Genomic DNA, 16,528 nt, shown 5'->3' with positions numbered 1-16,528 from the left:
TGAAACGTCGCAGCTGTCTCCCTGTAAAGATGTTTGGGAAAGATTTGAAGTGAAAACAGTAGCAGGAATGTTTATGGAAGCCTGCAGATCCTCGGCAGTAAATCCCACGACCCTAATGAAGGAGGAAGATATTTTCCTGCAGGCTGTAGTGTAGCGCTGCGCTGTGTCAGGGAGCAGCAAAGGACCACAAAATGGTCGTTTTCGATCATCCTTGATGTTCTGCTTCACGGCTCCTGTTATAGATGTGAAGGAACAGTAGTTTGAAATACCGGAGTTATCTTTTGTTGTCTGGCTTTTCTTACCTACTTTCTTAGCTACTCCAGAGTTAATCGTCTGATAAGCACATCAACACGAAAGAGACTTTGCTGCGTCTGATCAGTGCTGACTGAATATGAAGTTTAGTCACAGCCAGCCAGAACGATGCCACATTATCCCATAGTCCAGCCAATGATGCGATTCACATTCGTATATATGCAGCTAATCAACGTGGTTGACTGACAGCGTCCTTATGTGTCGACACCGGTGTTTTAGCAAAGCGGCTGATGTGGAGTGAAGCCACGTTAATGACAACGTGTACAACCATTGGAGATGTGAGCAGGACAGATGAACAACTGACGGGAAAAGTGTGGACTTTATACCAGTTTTTAAATTGTGTTGATCGGCCAGTAAAACCAGAGTTAAGATAAAATATCTGCAATGTTTGTTTTTCTTCCTGAATACTGTCATTGTTCATATTTACTGCAGGAAGAAACGGTAAAAATGGCATTTTATAAGGAAAACGATTGAAAGCCTGTGAGCAACAACAAACCAAAACTCCACCCTTTCCTATTGGTGGAAAAATGTACCATGTGGACCAATCAAAAAATGATATGACAACATGGCATTTAGTTGTTTACGGAGGGAAGTTTTAGGAGTGACGGCGTGTTTGAGATGTGAGAGATTTGAGACATTTAGCACAAATCTTGTGTAGTTAGTGTGTAGTTAGTGTGTAGTTAGTGTGTAGTGTAGTCAATAGTTGTGTTGTGTGTGTCAGAACAATGAGGCGACTGCTGAGTGTTACAGGTGTTACAGCAGTGACACATCTGCTGCTGTCAGGCCTGCAGGTATCAGGCTGTTGTTCTCCTTCATCTCAGAGTGGACAGAAATGATTTTTTGGAGTGACACAAATAATTTGTTTTGATGCAGAACAGCTGATTGTTCTGTAAATAGTTTGAAATGTTTATTTAAAAAAACACCTTGGCTGCAGGTAAAGAGCTGCAAAAAACTTTGTTTGCAAAACTCAGTAACTTTTTTGAAGAAGTAACTATATCATTAATTGCCCAACATTGGTCATTATTTACTGTATTTTGCAGACAGAGTTACAGACTCTCTCCCAGACCACAGACTCATAATACAGTCAGAGCTTTATAAAAATATATATATATTTATGTATTTACTTCCAATAGTGTTAACATGCTTTAGAGGGAACACTGGTCAAAGCTGCTGCAGATGAAACTGTGTGTGTGTGTTAAGAGTTTTGTAAGACTTAACAACTGGTTGTAGGTGATGGCGTCGTACTGGTTCATCTCTATTGTGGTGCATAACCTGTTCCAGATCAGGTTAGGTCTGCAGCATTAGTTACCATAGTGATGTTAGTTTACCTCGATGAGCCCAGATCCAGCTTCCTAGCAGTGGCGTCTATGACGAGCTGCACGAATGTTAAAACTCCCGCCTGACAGGATGGAAACACGTTTTTCAAGCTGCGGTTGATTCAAACTCAAACATGTTGAACAGTGTGAAGAATTCAGACACAAAATACGAACTTCTTCATTTTATCTTCTGACAGGATTTAACCAGGTGAGTGAGCGGTGTTACAACGGTTTACATTTGTTGCACCTTTAAAGGGAAGCAGCAGTTTAACTCACTGAAATCTGTCTCTGTGCAGACACTCAGCTGTACTTATGTCACTGACCTCAAATTGCAAACTTCCCTGAATGTCTGGTCTAAGCTTTCTTCTGATTGGCTGCCACACCCAACAGGTAGAACCAAGAACCATACCATTACCTTTGAGTAATGCTGATGCTGGTGTTCTGTAGTGATGCTGCTTTTGGGTGGAAGGACGTGTAACTGCTGTTCACATGCACGAGTTGGAATGTGTGTCCTCGGTTTTTCCCTGCTGCAGTCCTTAGATAAACTCTTCAGATCAAAGTAACCGCTTAGACATCCGAGTCATCCATTTTCTGACCCGTCTGGCTCTGGGTTCCTCTCCACCTCCTCCTGCTCTTCTAGTGGGTCACTGAGGTGTTCCCGAGCCAGCTGAGACCCCAGTGTGTCCTGGTCCTGTCCTGGAGTCTCTTTGAAGTTGGACATGCACAAAACACCGGACCTAGCAGGCGAATAATGGTACGATCTGCCCTCAAGGGTTACAGATTTAAGACTGTATATGAAGGATGGATGCATCCACCTTGACATCACCTGCACGCTTTTTCTGGTCTCGGGATCCATTATTTCAACAGTGTAATTACTATTTTCCAGTACCTGCTAGCCCCACAGCATACTACTCGTTATATATCAGCATTAAAAATGCTCTAAAACGGTGAAAAAACAGTTGAGAAGTTTTTTTATGATTAGCTGAGGTGAGGCCTTGCAGACAGCTGTGGCCTGCTTCAGCTGTCACGCCGTCTTTACAGCATCCAGATGGATGAGTTATTAAAAGATCAACACCTGCATTGTTTTAATGAACGTATCCACGCAAACCAAAACAGTGTTTCTAAGGCTACGTTCACACTGCAGGCGAAAGCGCATCAAATCCGACTTCTTTGACCCTCTGCGACCCATATCGATCATGGTGTGACAGTGTGAACGGCACAAATCCGATATTTTCAAATCCGATCTGGGTCACTTTCGTATGTGGTCCTGAATCCGATACATATCTGATGTTTTAGAAAGCTGCTGTTTGATGGTCATGTCGCATTAAATCCGTCTTTTACGTCACCGACACGAGACAGACGCTAATTATCAGCGCTGGAGAAGACATCGTGAACGCTTCCTGTCCATCCAGTGAAACTGTTGGGAAGACAACGTTGGAGAAACATGAACATTTTATTTGTACTGTATAATCTGCAGATTCTGACAGAAATCTGCAACTATCCTTTGAAGCAGCGCTCCTCTAAAACAGCAATAAGGATCATTATTTTGTTATTTACATTATTATGTAAATAACAAAATAACTTAAAGAAAAATTGGGAAACGTGAAGTCCGAAGTCTTTATATTAAGGGCCATCTGTCAAACAATACTGTTGCTCTGGGTCTAAACAGAGCGTGTTGTGTGTGACGTCTTCTTTTGCGCATGCGGCCGCTTTGAGCGTTCACACTAGAGCGCGTTTGCTGTCACATTTTATTTGTAGTGTGAACGAGCAGACAAAAAAATCGGATTTGACCAAAAAATCGGAGTTGAGCATCAAGACCTGCAGAGTGAACGTAGCCTAACAGGCTGTAAACCCATCCAGGAAATAGAGTCCAGTGAAATAATAAGAAAACTGGACTATAAATTGATTAAAATGTTGCACATTTGCAATGAACTGAACTACAGGAGTGTGTTAACCTCCTGATTCTTTGTTTCAGGGTTTTAGGGTTGGGTTTGGTGATGGCACATATTAAATGAGCAGGTTGCTGCCTTTCACATGGAAGATTTCCCCTGTGAGTTGAAACCAACTCCTGTAGTCCTGAGTCGACCATCGATGGGCTGTTCATGATCTCATGGCTCACACCTGAGGTGATCCTGTCGGGCGTGCTCTGGTACAATGGGTGCAGGGAAAGTCGTTAAATAGGTTCAGTTTAGTAATACTCGTGTTGGGTGATGGAACCATATGCAACCTGCAGCATGTTGTTTAAGCAGATAAGAACCTGCATGAGCGGCCGAGAGCGAGTCTGAACAGAGAAAGCTGGAAGAAACGCACGAATGTCTGCAGCTTCTGCCTGCAAACACACAAACATGCACAGTGCAAACACTGCACTGCACAAGCAGCAGTCACGGGGGCTCAAGTCCATCAGATGAGCTGTGAGTAGGTAAAGTTTATTTATAAAACAGCTTTATAGGTCAGCCGTGGCAAAAAGACGACTCAGATGTAAGAAGACCTGCAGACACGAGGTGGGAGGAGCCAAAAGTACAGGCAGCCCAGGTCCTAATCTGTGGAGCTGAAGCTCTAGTTCAGCGTTTACTGAGGAGAAAATGCTCATCGAAGAGGATCACATAAGCAAAGAGGTCAGCGTGTGCATCAGATGATCAGTTCATGAGTAATACTGAGGAACACCATCATGCATCACCTTTCTTTTTCAAATCTACGTCTGTTTCATGCTCACACGGTTCTCAGAGTAGACGGTTTACTTCCCAGCAGGAGAGCATCTAATATTTCTGGTTCTTTCACACTTTCTAAAGACATGTCTACTTACTATCAGACAGTGTTGTGGTTTCCATATTTAGGAGGAGACACAGATGCCCTGTGGATTGTGTCATGAAGGGCATCCAACACGAAAACCTGACAAAACAAATGTGGAGCTTCCTGCTGTGGTGGCCTGTCGTGAATAAGAGAGCGTCTGAAAGTCTCTTATGCTGGAACGTGACTAAAATGCATCAGGAGAGATGATCACATGACTAATGTCCCTTCACTGGTTTCCTTTTACTGGAAATTACAACCAAAAAGAGGTTGTGTGTGTGAGAGATCCCCCCTGAAACACACACACACACACTTTTTGACCACTAGAACTGCTAAAAATATCTCTGGGGTGCAATCGGATTACATCATCGACCCAGAATGCATTTCACACACAGAGTGATGTGTACCAAGCGTTTGGGATGTGTAAATGAATCAGAGTGTTTGTAACAGAGTGCTTTAGTGCGGGAGGACATTTGGATGTTAAGGAAAGTAATGGGAAATCTGTATCTTTCTAATGTTGCAGGTTTTGATTTTGGCTTCAGTTTGATTGTGATGTCACATTTCTAACCAGCACATCATGAACTGTGAGATTTCCTGCAGACGTCTGGATCCTCAGAGCCTGGGCTGCACACCCAATGTAAAGAGTTTCATATTTCCTACTGTTACTGAAATACAGAGAAGTTGAAATGTAGGAATTAACAGATGAGGATTGTAAAATAAAAAGTTTTAACAACTTTGTTTTGCATGTAAATGATTATAAACCACAAATAATTTTACATCAGAACATTTTAGTTGGTGGCGTGAGGGAGCACACATGACTGTAGCTGCACGGTGGCAATGAATCAAAACACCTGATCACGCCCCGTCCTGCTTCTACTTTAGTGCTGAGCATCTTTTGTTGTGTTGAAGTGGCGGCAGCAGCGGCGGGCACGCCCTGCCTCAGTGCCTCATGTGAAGATGAATCACTCACTTGCCCACATATCTGCACAGTGAGCCAGACTTCAAACCACAAAGGCTGAAAAAATGGGACCCATCGAACCAGTTATGGTTTCTCTGACTCATCGGGAGGAAGTTTGTGTGTGTGTGTGTGTGTGTGTGTGTGTGTGGTGGAAATGTGGCTCAATGAAGAGGGCCCAGTGTGTGAAGAGGCAGTGAATGATTGACGGACTCAGCAGGTTTATTATCAGGGTGTTTTGGGGCTGGGTTGACCTTTGGACTTGCATCCTCGCTCACAGACGCTCAGCAGCAACAACAGCTGTCAGAAAGTGTGAAACTGTTAGTTTTCAGGGTAAACTCGGGCGACATTTGAATGTAACTGTTGCTGTTTCATCTTACAAACGTAACCGAATCCAGATTAAACGGTTTTCGCTCCAGCTGGAGCTCTGCTGTGTCAACAGGCACGCGGGTCGTTAAGTCGACCCATTTTCCTGATCCATGTGCTTTTACAGCCCGTTCACCATATTTGGTAGGGCGCCGCGCATGACGTCACAGCTGCGTCACCTCCGCTGCGTTCTTTCTCGTCCGAGCTCTCAACATGGCGCCGGTAAGTCCTGGCAGCTCGTCCGGTTTTTGCTTAATTTGGTCTGAGTTTCTTCGCCTTTTTGTTTCTCTGGCACTTTGATCAAGTCCCATAAAAGCACTCATCGTTAATGGCGGGTAGCTCTACCGAGAAAACTTTATTTACATCCAGAAAACTAACAAGTTAGCCGCGTTAGCATTAGCTCGTAGAACCTGGTCACACGTGTCTCATTCATTAATCTGATTGCAGACCAGACTCCACAGGGAAAAACGCGAATTTGTTTTTTTAAACAGTTTTAAAACCTGAAAGTCTATCGGGTTTGGGTTTGTGGCCAGTGTCTGTGTATTTTAGGATCCACTGGTGAATTCGGCATAACTTAAAGTCATGTTCCCTGGTCTATTGTCACTAAATAAGGAACATTATCTATCATATTAACTATTTTGTTCTTGAGCTTTGGTGTTATTACTGGTGTTTGGGATCACTAATCATGGAACTAAAATAGACGCCAAATCTCATGAGTAAAATAATGATAACTTTAAAAAAACTCCCTGCCTGTCAATAGATTTGGCTGCAAAAATCCAAAGGAAAACACACAGTTAAGAATATATTACATCCATTGTACATGACAGGCTTTAAATAAAATGTCAGTCCCATACCTGCAAAACTGGTTTCTACAAGACTGAATTTGGCAGAGATTGAATGTCCTTCTCCCCCCCCCCCCCCCCAGGACTTGAGTCCATATCCAGACAGTTATAATATCAGATATTTAACGCAAGACATTTGTTTTGAGAAAATAAATGACAGTAGGGACTCGTTCACTGGAAACACACACAACAGAGCACGAGCCAATAAACAGCCTGAGACCGATGCGTCTTTTAAAACGAGTGACTTCAAATTTTTATTTATTTTTAATGACTCTATTCAAACAAAAACCAAAAGAATCAGAAACTCTTCACACACTGAAACTAAACATCAGCACTGAAGGGTTTATGTTTGACCGAGCGGCTCTCTGACTCTCAAGAACCATGTGGTGACATCACTTCACCACTGTTACCTTGGAAACCAGCTATAGCAATAAGCTTGGCTCACTATGTTAGTTTACGCGTGTTCTAGTAGAGTTAACATGTGAAACATTGACTTCTCTCACAGATCAAAATGAAGAGGCCAACTGGTAAGAAGTCCAAGAAGGGGGCTGCATGGAAGTTCACCCTGGACCTGACCCACCCTGTGGAGGATGGGATCCTGGACTCTGCGAGCTTTGTAAGTCTTCACTACTTTAGCAGAAATCCAGTTCAAATCGTGCCCCCCAAAAGTGACAAATTAGTTTATTAAAGGGTAAATTTGGTGGTTTTTGCAAGCAGCTGACCCGATCTGTGGACTAGGGCGCCCTTCCCTAGCTCCAGATTTACTAGGGTTCTCTTCCCTAGTGCATTACTATGCTCTATCCAATAGGAGACCTTCCTTAAAGAGAAGATCAAGGTGAACGGGAAGACGGGGAATCTGGGCGACATCGTCCAGGTCGGCCGCATGAAGAACAAGATCAACGTGACGTCTGAGAAGCAGTTCTCCAAAAGGTAAAACGAGAAGTGTCACAAGAACCACAAAAACCAGAGAACCTTCCTGGAAACGGTTCTGATGGTCAATGTTCTTCTGCAGGTATCTGAAGTACCTGACAAAGAAGTACCTGAAGAAGAACAACCTGCGCGACTGGCTGAGGGTGGTGGCCTCTAACAAGGAGACGTACGAGCTGCGATACTTCCAGATCAGCCAGGACGACGAGGAGTCTGAGGCAGACGAGTAAACAGCTGCAGCAACATCTGTGTGCGTCAGCGGGAGAATAAATGTGGAAAAGAAATCTCGTCTGTCGTGTTTTTGTCTGACAAAGTCAGTCCTGCTTCATGCTGGTGTATGAAACCATGTTTATCAGTTTTATGGAGCGAGTAGATTTTATGAAACATGTCAGCATACAGTATGTAATGTGTACTCTAACAGTTATCAAAGGAAGTAAAACTATGTAAATACTGGAAATGTCTTTGGCTTCTCAGAATTTTATTGGTTTCTGTTTTCTGATACTAATAAAATGTTATTTTATTCATAGTGAACAGAACCAGTTTAGTCTGTTATTCCTGTTAACTACTGTTAAAGTGACAAACTAGTTAACTAATAATCTTCCAGGTGTAGCTGGTTCTACTTTATGCATCAGCAGAGTAAACATACACACAGCAGGGCTGCATTGTTGTTAAAGCACAGCCCGCATGTAGGTGCAGGAAATGATGCACTGCTGTGTGTTTCATTCATCCAGAGATGGGCTCAGTTTTCAGTTCCTGCTCTGCTGCTCTCACACCGTCGCAGGCTTGGCTTCCCTAACAATGATAACTACAGGTGACGCCAGATGTAGCAGGCACCTCTGTAAGGATTATAAACCATCATCCTCTGAATGAACATATAAATATAAAATTGTCAAAATTTGGAAAGCTGCATTAAAGTAAGAAAGGGGAGACTCAGCTGGTTTGGACGTGTAGAGGAGGGATCATGAATATTTTGGACAAAGGATGCTGTGGATGGAGCTGCAGTGCAGGAGGAAAAGATGGAAACCACAGAGGAAGTTCATGGATGCAGTCGAGTGTTGGTGTGACAGCGATAGGCTGAGATCTGGGCAGATGACCCGCTCTGTGCACCCCTACAGGGAACAGCTGGAAAAACAAGACAGACTGGTGTACAGGAGGTGGCCAAGTGACCACCAGGGGGTGCACTGGCATGTTTAGTTTATGAGCAGCATCAGTGTGATATAATGGGATACAGCTTAATGATATTGGCTCATGATATTGTGTTCTTAGTGATCCGGGTCTTGGTAATATAACAAGCTGGAAAAAACCCTTCTAGACTCACTTTTCTTTCCCAGTTTCTTGGCTTAATGATAATTAATTATGGCTTGACCACAAAAAAGTGTCGCACAAATTCTCAAAATGATTTAAGGCCCAGAGTTACCACAGAGACACAAACGCCTGCAAAACGAGACACAAAAAGAACTAAAGATGCACCAAAAGATGTAAAATTGCTTTAAAAAATGATGCCCTATATTACCCAAAGTATTCACTCAGCCATGCAAGTCACTGAAATCAAGCAGATTGTTTCCACAAACATTTGTGTGTCGCTCTCAGGAGCTCAGGGAATCACAGCGTGGTACCGTGATAGGATGCAACCTGTGCAACAAGTCCAGTCTTAAAGATTCCTCACTACTAAATATTCCACAGTCGTGTGTCAGTGGTGTTATCGTGAAGTGGAAATGATTGGGAACGACAGCAACTCAGCCATGAACTAGTAGGCCGTGTAAAAATCACAGAGCGGGGTCGGTGGACGCTCAGGCACATGGTAAACAGAGGTCACTAACAGTGGACACTTGTTCTCTTAGATGATGAATCACACTTCTCTGTCTGCAATCTGATGGGTGAGTCTGCGTTTGGTGGTGTCAGGAAGAATGGTGCATGTCTGACTACACTGTGCTGAGTGTAAAGTTTGGTGCAGGGGATGTTTAGAGTGAGGTTATATTCATGAGATGGCCTCAACTTTTAGCCCAACCAAGACATTTTAGATTATTTCATGCTGCCAACTCTTCATACATGAATGTGCATCAGTGAACAAAGAAAGGTCCACAAAGACAAAGATAAGCGACACACTAGAAAAACTGGATCAATGTTTCGAACAACTCAGCACAAGCATGTCAGGAGAACACCATCACCTCCTGGAGCTGTGCCTCCATCAATTATCCAAACGAGACGAACGTGCCAAAACCTGTGGACAACCACTGAAACGAGCTAAAAATACTGCGAGGCCTCAGATCAGAGGCTCTCTTCCTCTCGGAGTCTGCTGTTCACCGTGTCCGTCACAGCGCTGAGCTCCATGTTCTTATTCAACTTCCAAAGGATGTTTGGGCTTCTCTCTCCAGGCTTGCCAGCTCCTGGACGGTTGGGGCCAGAACATCTACGTGACCCTTGTAGTTACCACCTCCCATCGCTCTGCGCTGCCCATAGGTCACCTTTCCATCAAACTCATCCACGGGTACTTTGATGTCTGGCTCACACTGGGTGATGGTGCACTTTAAATGTTCCTCAATTTCTGATAGGAGCTCTTTTTCATTATACCAGATGGTATAATGAAATACCCATAAACGCTGATCTTATTTAAACGATCTGTGTGTGATGCAGATTGAAGCAGCAGCGATTTTGGAGCATTTTATTACACTAAGTTATTGACGAACAAAAAAGGTTTTTGTTATTTAGTGTGGAAGAACTTGACAGGCCTGCACAGACTCCTGACCTTAACCTGACAGAACACCTTTGGGAAGAATTAGAAGCCTCTGACCCAGGCCTACTCATCCAACACCTGTGCTTGGCCTCACAAATGCACTTCTGGAAGGAAGGTCAAAAATTGCCATAAACACACCCCTAAACCTCGTGAAAAGTCTTTCCTGAAGAGTTGAGGCTATTATGTACGGAGCCCCGCAGGGGACATGGAAGAAAAAAAAAATTAAGACGGACTTTTGCGAGATCTCGCAAAACAAACTCTGGATCTCGCAAAACTTTTGCGAGATCTCGCAAAAGTTGAATTCCAACAACGGTGGCAGCTACTTAGTTGTAATATTCCTCTTTCTGGGTCACAAAATACACTTTTAAGATATTTTGAGGCGTGAATGTAGTTGTGTAAACGTCAGATACCTGCTCGGTTTACAAGACATCACATATTTGCAAAAGTGCTCCGACGTTTTCGGAGATCTGACACCCCGCTAGCTCGAAGCTAACGGGAGGTCGAGACCTACTACAGCTGGGAGGAACACCGCTTTCCCGGCACATCGTGCCTCGACCTCCCGGTCGGCTTCGAGCTTGCGGCCTCCGAAGAATGCGGCTAAAACTTTTGCGAGATCTCGCAAAAGTCCGTCTTAATTTTTTTTTCTCCCATGTCCCCTGCGGGGCTCCGTAATTATCCAATTACACCCTATAGATTAAGTCAGGATGTCACTCAGGTTCACATGCATGTGATAGCAGACGAGCGGTTTTGGTAATGTAGTGTACAAACGAACTACGAAACAAAAGCCAAGAGCGATGAAATGAGAAAGAGACAGAACAAGATTTTTAAAAACGGTAACATACATATTTAAGGTACCGTACTACATGAAGATTCAAAAAGAACGACAGTCATAACAAATATAAGCTTTACAAAAAAGGAAAGTCTGAAACTCTTGAAACAACATTTAACACGTGAGTCTATGAGGAGTGAACCGTTTTGGAGCCTCAAGTGGACACTAGAGGAACTGCAGCAGAAAGGAGCTGCAAAGATCAGTAAAAATGCCTCCAGGATCATGAAAAAGTTACAATAGAGAGATGTTTAGAGTCTTTTTCAATTGCAATATCTTCTCATAAAGAAGGCAAAAAAGCAAATTACACTGAAACAAAGCCTCACGGGAGCTGTAGTTGTCCTAATCAGGCACTATTGTTTTCTTTCACCTTGAGCAGCAGTGAATAAATTTGCGCTCTAGCTTCAGGGGGACGTGCCAACAGAGTCCATCCCCTCGGGTCAGCTCTGTGCTCCTGCAAGAAGCGCCTGGGATAACCGCTTTATTCCCGTAAACAGAAAAGGATGTTTTATTTTGCTCCTGCTTTCTCTGGCAGCGTGTCTGGATTCACTCCCATCTGCTCATCTGTTGCATATAAAGCGTGAACCTCAGGAATCCACCTCATCTGCTCTGCAGTCAGCGGCTGGTGTCACATCTTTATACGGTGGGTGTTTATTACAGAAACAGTTCTCTGGAAAAACAGTTTACAGTCAATTTGAATCTGCATAGAAACTATTGACACTGGCAGATAACTCAAATATTTGCCTCAAAGTTGTACGGGGAGCAGCAGAAAATGAGAACGCTGATAAATGTTGGTTCAGCGGTTGGCAGATCGTCAGTAAATCCTGAAATTGAGACTTGAGGCTATGTTCTTGATAAATAAAGCATTAAAAATATGCATAAACATTTGTTTTTTTTTAACTGAACGAGTCTCTTGATTGGGCTCAGTTTTGCTCCTGAAGGTGTGAACATCTCTGAGCTCAGCCGTGTTTCCCACAGACAGTGGTGGCGTGTCCTGTTTCGGCTGCTTTATACCATCATGCAACTGTGTATGCAGGTGACGCTGTAATCTGACTCTGTGGATCAGGTGACGAACAACAGCACATATATACAGCTACACAGACTGTAGACTAACGGTTTTATTTCAGAGGGCCAGCTGGGTGCTGCTCCTGATGGGAGGGGGAATCCCTGACTGCTTCTTTGGTCCCTTTCCTCGGTGCCTATGTGTCAGTCTGTACAGGGTTTCCAAACAGATTATTTCTTCAGCAGATACAGTTTGAAAACCACCTCCGGGTTCTGATGCATGTTCTCAAAGTTACATTTCAGTTTAAGAAGTCCTGGTAAGTTTTAAGCCTGGTGTTAGTGCACTGCAGCACCACACAGACCACACAGACTCACACAGACTCACAGTGGGGATGTAGCTCAGTGGTAGAGCGCATGCTTTGCATGTATGAGGTCCTGGGTTCGATCCCCAGCATCTCCAGGTTTTCTACCATCAATCTTCTGCACTTGGTCAAAGACATCCACACAAAACTAATAAAACTGAGGTCAAAATGTCAATCATGTGAAATAACTACAGGTTACAAAAGGTAACCCTGGTTTTAAAGGTCACACTAGAACGGACCTCCAAAATGCTTCATTTATGATGCATTTTATCATAGATAAGCTATAGTTTAAGAATAGTACTGATATATTTCAGTTTAGTGTTATTTGTGTTAAATGACCACAAAAACCTACAGCACCTGAACCTTTAAGCACTAAACACACACGTCGTAAATCTTAAATAATGGATACAAAGAGTCAGGATGGCCGAGCGGTCTGAGGTGCTGAGTTTGGGCTGCCGTTTCCCCTGGAGGTGTGGGTTCAAATCCCACTTCAGACAGTAGGTTTTGTCCAAGTAAATGTTCAGAGGAGCATGTTAGTAAATCTCCTGAATAATTTCCATCAATAAAGTATTCTGAATCTGAACTCTCACAGGCTGCTAACGCTGCAGCAGCGTTAGGTCCGGGACTCCAAACACAGCATCCTCAGGCCCTCTTCCTGATCTTTAATCACATCTCCCTGTCCTCCACCCAGTATGTCACCTGCCACACCAGAGACAATAAAACATTGGACTTATTGTATGCTAACACCAAGGAGGCATACAGCTCATCACCTCTCCCTCCCCTGGGGGGCTCAGATCACAAGCTGGTTCATCTCCAGCCTGTGTATAAACCTCTGGTACACAGAGAACCAGTTGTGAAACGCACAGTAAGGAAATGGTCAACAGACTGAAGAGGCTCTGAGGGACTGTTTCCGTTCCACTGTGTGGGACAACCTCTGCACCAGGCTGCAGGAGACTTGGGGTGGGAAGGCTGCAGGTCCAGATGGCGTCAGCTCCAGGAGACAGAAGGACTCTGACCAAAATAACATCTCTGATGGACAGAGTCTCCCAGCCCATGCATGTAGATGTTGCTGCAGAGCTGCTTCAGTGACAGACTGCTGCATCCTCGATGCATGAAGGAGCGTTTCCGCAGGTCCTTCCTCCCTGCAGCTGTCAGACTGTACAATCAGAACTGCTCCCAACAAACAGATGTTTACATCTGCGCTGTAACTTGCACTATTTTATCAACCGATTCACACTATAACCAGGGTTTGCCTCTTATCTGTATTTAATTTAATTTAATTTAATTTAATTTAATTTAATTTAATTTAATTTAATTTAATTTAATTTAATTTAATTTAATAACTGTACAGTACTCTGTTTTTGGGAACCATTGTCCTTGATGTAAATATGTAAAAATTGTGTATGTTTCTGTCTTGTGTACTGTTTGTTTGTAGATGTGTCTTTCTTGCTGCTGTTACACCCAAATTTCCCCTTGTGGGACAATTAAAGGATTATTCTATTCTACCGATTCTTCACCTTCAACGAGGGGATGTAGCTCAGTGGTAGAGCGCATGCTTTGCATGTATGAGGTCCTGGGTTCAATCCCCAGCATCTCCAGGTTTTATACCATCAGGATCTGATCAAAGTTCAGAGATGATCATACTGAACAAACAACCATGAGGTCAAAAACTTAAAAAAACAAATCTCCTTAAATTACCACAGAAACCCGCCAGACCAAAAACCCTTTAATGGTCTATAAAAATGTGGGGAAAGAATCGGCATAGCGCTATAATCACAAAAGAAGTCTAACAGACACAGCAATAAATCAACACAAAATGTCCACAAGACCCAAGAAAAGCAGCGAGGTGTGCTTCGCATGTGTGAGGTCCTGCGTTCAAATGCCAGCAGCTCCAGGTTTTATGCTTCTGAAGTTGATCGACGTTTGACCTGAGGTTAAAATGTCACGTGACGAGGTTTATAGCACTAAACATGATAAGTCCTAAATCTTTCGGTGGTTGGCTTTCAGGAAAAGTAAGACAAAAAATGTCCACAAGACTCAAGGACCATCACGTCTACGCTGTGCGTTTGTGAGGTGATTCATGAAATTTTGGTTACTATTAGCAAATTGCGTTTGTGTGCTGAGAGACACTTTTAGAGCACTTCGCTCTCGCTCTGCAGGCCTACTTGTTGTTCCTAGAGTATTTAAAAGTAGAATGGGAGGCAGAGCCTTCAGTTTTCAGGCCCCTCTTCTGTGGAACCAGCTTCCAGTTTGGATTCAGGAGACAGACACTATCTCTACTTTTAAGATTAGGCTTCAAACTTTCCTTTTTGCTAAAGCATATAGTTAGGGCTGGACCAGGTGACCCTGAATCCTCCCTTAGTTATGCTGCAATAGATGTAGGCTGCCGGGGGATTCCCATGATGCATTGAGTTTTTCCTTTCCAGTCACCTTTCTCACTCACTATGTATTAACAGACCTCTCTGCATTGAATCATATCTGTTATTAATCTCTGTCTCTCTTCCACAGCATGTCTTTATCCTGTCTTCCTTCTCTCACCCCAACCAATCACAGCAGATGGCCCCGCCCCTCCCTGAGCCTGGTTCTGCTGGAGGTTTCTTCCTGTTAAAAGGGAGTTTTTCCTTCCCACTGTCGCCAAAGTGCTGCTCATAGGGGGTCATATGATTGTTGGGCTTTTCTCTGTATCTATGAAGCGCCTTGAGGCGACTTTTGTTGTGATTTGGCGCTATATAAATATAATTGAATTGAATTGAACTTTCAAAGATATCTACACTGTACAAATAACCACGCAGTCAAAATGTCCGTCACATAAATGTCAACAACATACATATGTCAATTACAAAGAGACTCAACAAGACATTTGTTCGGTAACCTCACACACGACCTCACACGACAGGTTGAGGTAAGGTCTCAGAGTGATTTCACTCATAACCTTTGGTGATGACCAACTCTTGCTTCCACACCTCGGCTCATGTGATAATGCACATGATTAATTGTGGGTCAACGACCTCCTTCAGGAACTCACTGGGGTTTAAATACCCAGGACTCTTTACCAAATTGTTTTAAGACCTAAAAAGCCTCTTAAGAAGTGAAACATCTTCACAAAACTTCATGAAGTCCAGTTACTTTCCCCCCCAAAGCTGCTGAGAGTTGCCTTGAACTTGGTTGCCTGACCAAGTTTTATACCATCAAGCTTCTGGATCTTCTTGATTGTTCTTGATCAAAGTTCAGAAATATCAATACTAAACAAATAACCCAGCTGTGTAAAGGGGATGTAGCTCAGTGGTAGAGTGCATGCTTCGCATGTATGAGGTCCTGGGTTCAATCCCCAGCATCTCCAGGTTTTATACCATCAACTTCCAATATTAAACCTTTGTAAAGCTGCCATCAGTTTGCTCCTGCAAGCTTTGAAAACAGATGCCTTTCCACACACACCTGTTGAGTTCCCAGCCCTGCACACTAACAGAAACAAACATCAGCTCAACTCAAACACAGTCTCACAGCAGCTCTTTCGTCCCTTCTTTGAGCGACCAACGACAGCTACATGCACACGCCCATGCTCAGCCTCAGATGTTGAATATTTGATCAAAATGGTCACATGGTTTCAGCTCTGAATGATTAAACAAGGCCATCTCCTCTCGTCACATATCCACCAGCTCTGCATTGGACGGAGGAATCTGCTTCAGGAGGGAAACTGAACAGCAAGTGAGTGTGTTACCTGTGTGCTCTGCTGTGCATGTTCAGACTGCACGATTTGTGTTCTTATCAGTTTTTAAGCCTCAGACTGTCTCTTTGCTCTTTTGAACCTAGGCTGTTTTTGTAGGGCTGATTTCAGTTTAGGTGTTGACTGAACTTGTATGTTTGAGTATGAAGCTCTAAAACAGACGAGAGCTTTCAATGTGTAGGTGTAGAAGTTCGCCTGTGCACGATTAAGTTTTAGACTCCATGTTCGAACCTTTCCATCATGAAACAGGATCCTCCTTGGACATCATTAAAGTTTCAGAGAGGGAGTCTCGCTCTAGTGAGTGAGGAGAACTGCTGATGGTATCCCAGCTTCATTAGCATGGAACGATTTTAAAACACACCAGCAGGACCAGAG

General features: G+C 43.5%; 1 protein-coding gene and 3 non-coding genes across 4 annotated transcripts; all 4 read left to right on the top strand.

Annotated features, from left to right (window-relative positions):
* Positions 1-5,806: 5,806 nt before the first annotated feature.
* On the top strand, positions 5,807-7,789 carry rpl22l1 (ribosomal protein L22-like 1). Its single transcript, XM_085171837.1, has 4 exons — positions 5,807-5,958; positions 7,084-7,194; positions 7,387-7,508; positions 7,591-7,789. Exons 1-4 carry the CDS (start codon positions 5,950-5,952, stop codon positions 7,733-7,735), a joined length of 387 nt encoding a protein of 128 aa, XP_085027963.1. The 5' UTR covers positions 5,807-5,949; the 3' UTR covers positions 7,736-7,789.
* Positions 7,790-12,455: 4,666 nt separating this feature from the next.
* On the top strand, positions 12,456-12,527 carry trnaa-ugc (transfer RNA alanine (anticodon UGC)). The gene has a single exon. It is a non-coding gene; the product is annotated as a tRNA-Ala (tRNA).
* A 1,428-nt stretch (positions 12,528-13,955) lies between these two features.
* On the top strand, positions 13,956-14,027 carry trnaa-ugc (transfer RNA alanine (anticodon UGC)). The gene has a single exon. It is a non-coding gene; the product is annotated as a tRNA-Ala (tRNA).
* Positions 14,028-15,697: 1,670 nt separating this feature from the next.
* trnaa-cgc (transfer RNA alanine (anticodon CGC)) lies at positions 15,698-15,769 on the top strand. The gene has a single exon. It is a non-coding gene; the product is annotated as a tRNA-Ala (tRNA).
* Positions 15,770-16,528: the final 759 nt, after the last annotated feature.

The sequence above is a fragment of the Neolamprologus multifasciatus genome, chromosome 9 (assembly GCF_963576455.1).
Source record: "Neolamprologus multifasciatus chromosome 9, fNeoMul1.2, whole genome shotgun sequence".
NCBI classification, from domain to species: Eukaryota; Metazoa; Chordata; class Actinopteri; order Cichliformes; family Cichlidae; genus Neolamprologus; species Neolamprologus multifasciatus.
The sequence above is the reverse complement of the archived record's forward strand: the minus strand, read 5'-3'. Positions and strand labels throughout refer to the sequence as shown.

What these genes read in the sequence shown, in the direction of transcription:
- rpl22l1 (XM_085171837.1), top strand. An exon ending in TCCTGGACTCTGCGAGCTTT is followed by an intron (nt 7,195 to 7,386) that starts GTAAGTCTTCAC and finishes TCTATCCAATAG; the next exon opens with GAGACCTTCCTTAAAGAGAA. An exon ending in GAGAAGCAGTTCTCCAAAAG is followed by an intron (nt 7,509 to 7,590) that starts GTAAAACGAGAA and finishes GTTCTTCTGCAG; the next exon opens with GTATCTGAAGTACCTGACAA.